General features: G+C 25.9%; 1 protein-coding gene across 1 annotated transcript; it reads right to left on the bottom strand.

Annotated features, from left to right (window-relative positions):
• Positions 1 to 3,490: 3,490 nt before the first annotated feature.
• LOC107943059 (probable LRR receptor-like serine/threonine-protein kinase At3g47570) lies at positions 3,491 to 9,806 on the bottom strand. The gene is made up of 5 exons (XM_041086864.1): positions 8,888 to 9,806; positions 7,541 to 7,669; positions 6,549 to 6,692; positions 5,690 to 5,908; positions 3,491 to 3,688 (listed from the first exon to the last, which is right to left on the bottom strand). The coding sequence occupies exons 1-5, from the start codon at positions 9,591 to 9,593 to the stop codon at positions 3,510 to 3,512; spliced, it is 1,377 nt and encodes a 458-aa protein (XP_040942798.1). The 5' UTR covers positions 9,594 to 9,806; the 3' UTR covers positions 3,491 to 3,509.
• Positions 9,807 to 10,084: the final 278 nt, after the last annotated feature.

Raw genomic sequence — 10,084 nt, 5'->3', positions numbered from 1 at the left:
GGGCATATATAATATAATAATAATATAAAAATAATATATACATGAGAAATAATAATAATATAAATAATAGTAAAAATAATAAAATAATAAAACAAAGCTTTCAACTCTCTTTCTCCCTCTTTTCTAAATCCGGCCGTTGGTCCGGCTTTGCTTCGGTCATGGACCCCCACGGGCCGCCATCGGCGCCACCGTACACGGCGGCCGGACCTCAAAAAACCTTTTTCGATAATGAAAATATGGGTAAGCTTTTTACTTTTATTTTTACTTTCGTATAAAAAACAAAATAAAATTGAAAGGAAAACAATAAACAAACAAAGAACTAAAGATAAGAATAGACAAAAGAAACCTCTTTTGCTTTGATCTTTGATTAATCTCCAAAAACTAGCCTTTCCAAGAAACAAAAATAACCTTTTTTACAAAAAAACACCTCCAAAAAACAAAAAAAACCTCCTCCAAAACAAAGAACAATCCTTCTCCAAAAAACCAAAAACCCACCCCTAAAAACAAAGTCTTGAATGGCTTTTATAGCCAAATTTTACAAGTGGAGTGGTTGGGGTGGTTTAGGTGGCCAAGGGTGGTGGAGTTGGTGGCTAAGGTGGGTGGCCAACAAAGGTGGTGGAGTAGGTGGCCAAGGTTTTTATTTATTTATTTATTTATTTTTTTGTGTTTGGGTTGGGATTAGGTTGGTTTAAGTTGGGGCAAAATTGGGCCTTTACAATATTTACATATTTTTATTTGTTTAATATTAATAATTGTTTTCTGCAATTTTTATGCATGTAATATATTTAATTATTAAAAATATATTATATTCCAAATATTTTTATACATATATTAAATCCCTGTATTGCCTGAGAAAGAAAACTAATGTATATATATGAAGTTGTAAGATGATGGTCATTTTTCGATCAACAATTGTCGTTATTGACTGTTGTTACTTTGTTTGTTTTTTAAATAATATTTTAATATCTTTTTATTTTTTTGAATTGTGTTGGTGTCTATGTCATAATGAGTGACTCAAATACTATTAGCGATTATATTAATACAATAATGATCAATGACAGATATAGCTGCTCTAAGGGTTTAATTGTTGAACTTTTAACATTTGAGGACTTAATTAGGCGCATATTTTTTATAGAGGGATTTGAATTAAACTTTTTGAAAATTTAAAGAGTTTATTATACCTTTTAGCCTAAAGTATTTTAGGTTTGAATATGTTAAAAGTTTTTGTATTCTTTTTCAATTTAAAAACTAGTCTTTATATTTTATTTTTGAGATATTGAATACCTATTTTTTATTTAAAAATTTTAATTGATGCGTCAAATTTTGCCGTTAAAATTTTAGATATTGCTTTTAACAAAAAAAATAAAACAATTCAAGCAAAAAAAACAAAATATAAAAATCATGAAAATGAATATATATTAAAAAATATTAAATAATACCTGTTAAGGAATTATTGAATAAATGGAGAAATGTCAAACGTGTTAAATTACTGATGAATTGCGAAATAGGCCCTTTTAGCCGATTAGAATTAATGCTTAATTGTTCCAAATTGAGAAGATTCCAAATTTGGTGTGGGATTACACCTACACGTTGAAATATTATTTGCGGTGAACCCACCTGTTAAGTAGTCGTGCATTACGATAGGAACTCCCAATTCAAAGCAAAGTTACCACTAATGAAATGCAATACAATTGCTATACGACACTTAATAATATTGTATTTTCTAAAAATAATAGAAATTGAACAATCTCATTTAAGAAATAACCAAAAAAAAGAATCAATATATTGAAGAAATGTGATGTAGTACTTAACTAATTATTACTAGGTAAATAGAAGAAATTTAAATGTTGAGGCCCAATATATTCCAAATCACGAATGTTAGGGCGAAGCTAAGAAAACTAATTAAATTATAAATATTTTGGAAGATTATAATATAATTTTACTATAGATAATTATTTTATACATTGTTATTGAAGGAAAAAAAAATTCCACAAATAAGTTTTGGTTGATGCTATTTGATTTTAAGGTATAATTAAATAATTAAAAAAGATAATTGACATTATTTTAGATCTGTTTATGAATTTTTTTTTCCACTAATAGTGCACAAAATAATTACCCATTTATTATTATATTAACTTACAATTTTAATTTTTTGTAAAAAATCAAATTACAATTATATATATATTTTTAGAGTCTAAGTACTTACTCACCTCGATGCCACCTTTACACCAAGTGAAGGTGACTTACAACATATTTAGATACAACTATTTTTAAATTTGAGTAATTTTAAAAGCATGAATTTAAATTGCTCAATTAAGCACTAAATTAAAAAGTTTTAAATATTTAATGCATGGATAATTACAAATATAAATTGAAAAAAATAAAGAAAAAATAGCAATCACGAAAAAGGATGGGTGAAGAAATTATATATAATACCTGTTAGAGAATTATAGGATAAATTGAGAATTCTCAAATATGTTAAATTACCAATTTGGTGTGGAATTGCACCTGCACAATCAAATTAATTTGTGAAACAAAGATAAAAAAAGAATTTGTTATTTTTATTTTAAGATTAAAAGATCAAGATTTAATAGTCCAAATTTTATCATCCGTACATTATTATTAATCTAACACACTAAATTAAAACTCAAATAATGTCTATTTTATAATTTAGACATAAAAGATTCAAAACAAGGGTCAAGACTATCAAAAATATTTTTTTAAGTTAAATTTGTTTTTCAAATAGATAGTTTTTTAAGTCAAACAGATTTTCAACCTGACTTTTTAAGCCAAAGGAGCAAAAATTTACCACTAATGAAATCACAAGTATACAATATGTAATAAAATTGTATTTTCTCAAAAAAGAAAAGTAAAAGTTGAACAATTTCATTTAAGAAACAAAAAAATCAGTATATTGAAGAAACGTAATATAGTACTTAATTAATTGTTACTTGTTAAATAGAAGAAATTGAAATGTTGAGGTACAATATATTCCAAATCATAAATGCCCTACCAAAGTACCGGCAACGCTTAAAAAAAATTAATTGAAGTTGAAGTTACATTATAAAATTTTGGAAAGTTAATAATGTAATTTTGTTATGGATATTATTAGTGGAGTAAACAAATTATATAAGTGAATTTGAGTTGATGTAATTTGTTTTTAGGGTATAATAAAATAAGAATTAAATAGTTTAAAAAATATATTTGACATTATTTTAGACCTGTTTATGAAATATAATTACCCATTTATTATATTAATTTACAAATTTAATTTTTTTGCAAAAATTAAATTACAATTTCATCATTTTAGAGTCTAAGTACTTTTTGAAGATGACATTTTGATTCAACTATTTTTATATTTGAGTAATTTTAAAAGCATATAATTTTGAATGTAAATCATCTCAATTAAACATTAAGTTAAATGTCCAAATGTCAAATATTTAACGCATTAATACTTACATATATATATATAAGTTGGACAAAAAATAAATTTAAGAAAGAAAAAATAACTATAAAAAAATATGAGTGAAGAAATTATGTATAGTACCTGCTAAAAAATTATAGGATAAATCGAGAATTCTCAAACGTGTTAAATTACTGATGGATGGAAAAAGCCCTTTTAGCCTATTAGAAGAAATGCTTAACTGTTCCAAATTGAGAAGATCTCCGATTTGGTGTGGGATTACACCTGCACAATCAAATAATTTTGTGAAATAAATATAAAAAAATATATGTTACTTTTGTTTTAAGATTAAAAGATCAAGATCCAATAGTCAAAATTTTATTATCCAATTCTAAATCTAACAAAATAATGTTTATTTTTAAATTTAGGCCAATTAATTTCTTGATGTCAAGCATAAAAGATTCAAAAGAAGGGTCAGTTTTCTATTGAGTTTTAAAAATACTTTTTAAGCTAAATCTGTTTTTTAAGTTAAAAGTAATGGTAAATAGATAGTTTTTTTAAATCAAACCAGCTTTTCAATCTGACTTTTCAAGCCAAAACAAAATAAAAAAAGTTCTAATTTGCATTCCAAAAGCTACTTCCAGTGGTAATTTATAAATTTGCCTCTCATTTGTATAAACTATAAAAAATAAATATGATTTATATATTCCAATTAAATTTTATAAATAATTTATATTAATTATTTAAAAAGTATTTAAAATTTTTTATATATCATAATGTTAACAATAAATTATCATGAATCATTTTATTTTATCTATAATTTAAGTTGAATATTTTTAATACTAAAATACTATTAAATACCTAATAAATTATTTTTAATTATAACTTAGGTTTATATATATTACATAAATCATAATATTAATTAATTTAAATACCATTTAAATACACATATTAATTTTTATTACAAAATTATGTTTAAAATAGAGATTTTATTATTCTTTTTTCAAATTTACTTCTTAAAAACAGTTCAAACTTTTTAAAATAACTTTTCAATCTTAAACAATAATCCTGAGTAATTTGATTATTGCTTTTACTGCTAATAAATAATGGATTCTTTTTTTAAAAAAAATTAATACATAAACATTATTTCAAAATATATAAAAAATTAAAATGATAATTAGATAATTATATAAAGTTAATTATGATATAATTACAGTAAATCTTTTTACAAAATTATGATGCACTTGCACAAACATCAAAATATTTTTCATGTCATTTTTACGAATCATATATATTAACCTTTTTGAGGTTTAAACATTGTATCTTTAAATATTCTTATTTCCTCTTAAATTTTTGTCACCATAAACGTGCTTTTAACTCAAGTACTTTTTTTAAGAAAAACACACTCAAATTCAATAGGATATAGCTGAAAAAAGTTTTATACAGTAATTAAATGGCCAAAAGAGAAAAAGCATTCTAAGTTTTTCTTGCAGTTTTAATAATTAAAACATGTAATTTAAACATATAAATTGATCTTCCGTAAAATATCACATTAATGTTTAAGCACAATCATTAAAATTATGAATTGAGCACTTTGGCACTATCATGATTGATGAAAAGCATGAAAATACTAAAAAGAACAATCATCATTGCTTCGGATGTGTATTTAGCAATGGGCTGGAAAGGTAAAGGTTTTCTAATCATTGAGGTTGGATCAAATGAGGTGTTTAGTTAGATTGAGAATAAAAAGTTGAGACAGTGGATGCCGCAATCTATCTTTAAGGATATCAAAAACAGAATGGATAGAGTAGGTAATGTTTCCTTCTCGAAGGTTGAGAAGCACGAAAATGAGATGGCCTCTGCTCTGACGTTAGTTGAAATAAAAAGGCCTGGAATGTTTAAGGCATGGTGGTGAATATATTACGAGCAATGTTGCTGAATTTCTTCTAATGAATTGGTTAGTTGTTAATGTCTAAAGGATCTTTGGTTATATGGGGCTTATGTTTCGGTTGCTTACACAATTGCTTTTTAGAGAGCGGAATAACAAAGGGGGGTTTTGCGGGTCTGGTGATATGAAGTTATGATGTTATCGATATGAGATTTTGGTGATTTATACTTGGTAGAAGGACACTTTTCTGTGGGGGATTGCTGCATTTTGCATATTATAATATTGTTTGCAAAGGCTTAAAATGTATAATAATTTGATTGAGGAAAAAAAAATTTCCTACCCTACACTCTGAAAGAGACAATAAAACACTAAAACAGCATCCAAAAGCTTTCCATTACCTTCGATCTCGTTGTAGGTGAGATCTAGACTCCTAAGCATTGTCAAGTTTCCTATTTCTTTTGGTAGAATCCCTTCAAAACCACAATCAACTAAATTCATAATCTGTAACTCTTTGCACTTGAATAAACTCATCGGAATGCTTGTGGGGATCCAGGCTGAAACCAAGTCAAGAACTTGCAATTTAGATAGACGTTCAAACATATCTGATGGGATTTCACCTGCAAAATTGTTAGTACTCAAAGATTAGTATTAAAATTTAGGGAAGGAATCAAACTATGATGGATATTTCCATAAAAATAGTTTTCACCCAATTCTAAATTTCAATCAATGCAAATTAGCCAACTGAACGGATAATGAGTCATAAAATGAGTTGTTCATTAGGTTGGGTGAAGTAAGGGAAGATAAATTTGCAATTTGAGGTGGTAGAGTGCCAGTGAGAAGCATGCTAGAAAGATTAATACAAACAGGCTTTGTCAAAAAAATTTTATTCAAAACATTTTCTTCTCTTAACGATGCATTTTTAAAACATTAAAAATCTAAAATGAAACTATTAAAAAAATTTATAATTTTTTAACCTTCAATATTTAATTCAATATTTATAATTTTTATTATTTTAGTCCTTACTTTTTAAAGATACATAAAATAAAACCTAAAATAAAATGAAACTAATAAAAAATGAAACAATGTTATAGCATGATTCAAAAGCAGACTTTCCATTAAATGAATTGTTAAAAGTATAAAATATTTAACACATTTGTAGATATTCAACATAAATTTAATTCAAAGAAAAAAGAAAGTAAAAAATAAAAATAAAAATAATAAACTGAACATACGTTCAGAAGAAATATTATATAATACCTGATAGGTAATTAGTAAATGTATCAAGAATTGTCAAACGTGTTAGATTACTGATGGTTGACGGAATGGACCCTCCAAACATATTGAAAGAAATGTTTAATTGTTCCAAATTGAGAAGACTCGGGAAGTCGAATGGGATTGGACCTGCAAATTCAAATATTATCATAAAAAAGGCAACCATGTGATAGCGTGATTCAACAGTAAATTTACCACTAATGAAATTTACAAGTATACAATTTAACAAATTTGTATTTTCTTAAAATAAACGATAGAAATTGAACAATTTCATTTACGAAATAAATAAATAAAAATTCAATATATATTGAAGAAATGTGATATAGTGCTCAACTAATTATTACTGGGTAAATAGAAAAAATTGAAATGTTGAGGTCCTATGAAAGTAAGAGCGAAGCTAAAACAAAAAAAAATTTAATTGAAGGGAAAAGTAAATTATAAATTTTTGGGAAAATTAAAATATAATTTTATTGTGGATATTTATCTTATATATTATCAGTGGAGTAAAAAAAAAAGTTCACAAGTAAATTTGGATTGATACAATTTGTTTTTAAGGTAAAATAAAATAATGATTAAATAATTAAATAGATATTTGATATTATTTTAGACTCGCTTGTGGAAATTTTTTTATTCTATTGGCAGTGGATAGAATAATTACCATTTCTTATCACATTAACTTACAATTTTAAAATTTTTGCGAAAATCAAATTACAATTTTATTATTTTAGAGTCTAAGTACTTACTTCCTCCACTGCCACCTTTTCACCAAAGTGAAGATGACATATAATATATTTAGATCCAACTATTTTTAAATTTGAGTAATTTTAGAAACATATAATTTTTAATTTAAATCACTCAATTAAGCATTAAATTAAAAGGTTTCAAATATTTAATGCATGGATAATTACACACATATAAATTGAAAAAAATAAATAAGAATCAAGAAAAAAGTTGAATGAAGAAATGATATATAATACCACTTAGATGATTTCTGGATAAATCAAGAATTCTCAAACGTGTTAAATTATACATAGGTGGAGGATGCCGCAATAATCCATTGTTAGACATGGTTAATTGTTCTAAATTGAGAAGATCTCCAATTTCACCTGCATAATCAAATTAATTTGTGAAACAAATATAAAATAAATATTTGTTACTTTTGTTTTAAGATTAAAAGATCAAAGTCCAATAATTCGAATTTTATTATGCCACTTTTTTCTAAATGTAACGCACTAAATTGAAGCTTAAATAATGTCTATTTTATAATTTAGTGATGTCAAACATAAAAGTTTGTGAGCAAAGGGACAGTTTTCTATTGAGTTTCAAAAATACCTTTTAAGGTAAATATGTTTTTCAAGTTAAAAGTAAATAGACAGTTTTTTAAATTAAACCATACTTTTCGAGTCAAACCAAAACAAATAAAAATTATAATTTTCATTTCAAAAAATATTTTGAGTTTCAATTTATAAATTTACCTCTCATTTATATAAACTATACAAGATTAATATTATTTATATATTCCATATATCATAATATTAATTAATTTAAATATCATTTAAATTCATATATTAATTTTATTCATTACAAAATCATGTTTAAAATAAAAAAATTATTTTTTTCAAAAACACTTCAAACAACTTTTCAATCTCAAAACTTGTACATCAGTACAATTGAAGCAATGATCCTGAGTAATTTGATTATTTCTTTTACTTCTAACAAATAATGGATTCTTTGTTTTTCAAATTTGAATACCTAAACATTATTTCAAAAGAAATAAAAAAATTTAGAATTAATCAAAGCTATCTTAAATTATATAATATGATATAACTACACCAAGACCTTTTACAAAACCGTGATGCACGCGCACAGCCATTATATTTTTTATGATCAAGATATTTTTATGACGATTTTACAATATATAAAGTTCTTTTTTAAAAATTTTTATTTCCTCTTAAAATTGTCACCAAAACTCAAGTTCCTTTTTGGTTTTTAAGAAAAATACACTCAAATTCAATACGATATAGCTGGAAAAGAAGCGAAAAAAGTTATGGCCAAAAGAGAAAAAAATCAAGCCTTTTGTTTTTTACAATTTTAATAATTAAAATATGTAACAATTATCTTCTTTAAAATAACACATTAATATTTAAGACAATAACCATATTTGCTTCTTTTAATAAAATATGAAAATATTTTAGATTTTTAAAAATTAATCATCATTAAAATTATGAATTGAGCAATTAGCGCTATCATGATTGATGAAAAGCATGAAAATTCTTGTTTTTGCTACCTTGCAATCCGAAAGAGAATAATTTTTTTCCGTTTACCTTGGATCCGGTTATTGTCGAGATGTAGACTCCTAAGCTTTGTCAAGTTTCCTATTTCTTCTGGTAGAATCCCTTCCAACCTATTACTTTCTAAATTTATGAACTGTAACTCTTTGCACTTGAGTAAATCTATCGGAATTTTTCCCGACAGATTGTTCATACCCAAGTTAAGACTTTGCAGTTTAGGTAGACGTTCAAACATATCTGATGGGATTTGACCTGTAAATTTGTTAGCACTTAAAGACAAGTATTGAAGTTCAGGGAAGGAACCAAACCATGATGGGATCTCTTCGTAAAAATAGTTTTCACCCAATTCTATAAATCTCAGTCGATGCAAATTAGCCAACTGAATGGGTAATGAGCCATGAAATGAGTTGTTCATCAAGTTGAGTGAAGTAAGGAAAGATAAATTTCCAATTTGAGGTGGTAGAGTGCCAGTGAGAAGCATGTTAGAAAGATTAAGAGCTATGACTCTTTGATGTTGAGATCCACAAGTGACACCAGCCCAATTACAAACAGAAGTTGTAATAGACCAGTTGGTTTCCAAAATCTTTTGAGGATCGCTAACAACATGAGCTTTCAGTGCTTGAAGAGCTGACTGATCTGTGCTGGTATCGATTTTTGTTTTGGTAGAGAATGAAACAACAAAATTAGGTAACAGCACGGGCATTGTAAGACCCAGAATGAACCGAGGGACATTTGCCATCAAAATTTGTGGAACCGCAACAATTGTGATCAGAGGTATGCTCCAAGTGGCGAAATTTGTGATGAGACTTGCTCTACTTTGTTAAATTTTCTTACAAAATTCAATCACATATATAGAAAACCAATGAGGTTTTTTTAATCCAAACAAATTGACCGTAATTGTCTACACATGCGACTTATTGACGACTTGTAGCTTACCTGTGGTTGACTTTGACTAATAATTTTCTTTTCAGTTGTTTACAATAGGGACGTCATGGTTAGAGATTATCCAAATTCACTTGTAGCTTAGAAACAATTGGATTTCTTTTTGAAGTTAGAAATTATTTTTATTGGATTCAGGGAACCTAGAAATCAAAACAATTTTCCAATAATTTTTCGAAATTTAGTTTATTTTTGCCAACTCTGCAAATCACTGATCAAATATTTCAGAGCATCATTAAAATTTTAATTTCAAAAGATGAATACAATCAAAACTATTTACTCTACTGATTA

The sequence above is a fragment of the Gossypium hirsutum genome, chromosome D01 (genome assembly GCF_007990345.1).
Source record: "Gossypium hirsutum isolate 1008001.06 chromosome D01, Gossypium_hirsutum_v2.1, whole genome shotgun sequence".
NCBI classification, from domain to species: Eukaryota; Viridiplantae; Streptophyta; class Magnoliopsida; order Malvales; family Malvaceae; genus Gossypium; species Gossypium hirsutum.
The sequence above is the reverse complement of the archived record's forward strand: the minus strand, read 5'-3'. Positions and strand labels throughout refer to the sequence as shown.

Excerpts from the sequence above, each read along its gene's own strand:
- LOC107943059 (XM_041086864.1), bottom strand. The coding sequence starts at position 9,593 with ATGGCAAATGTCCCTCGGTTCATTCTGGGTCTTACAATGCCCGTGCTG. Across the intron at positions 7,670-8,887 it reads CGACAATAACCGGATCCAAG|GTGAAATTGGAGATCTTCTC; the intron begins GTAAACGGAAAA and ends TTGATTATGCAG. Across the intron at positions 6,693-7,540 it reads ATCCAGAAATCATCTAAGTG|GTCCAATCCCATTCGACTTC; the intron begins GTATTATATATC and ends TTGAATTTGCAG.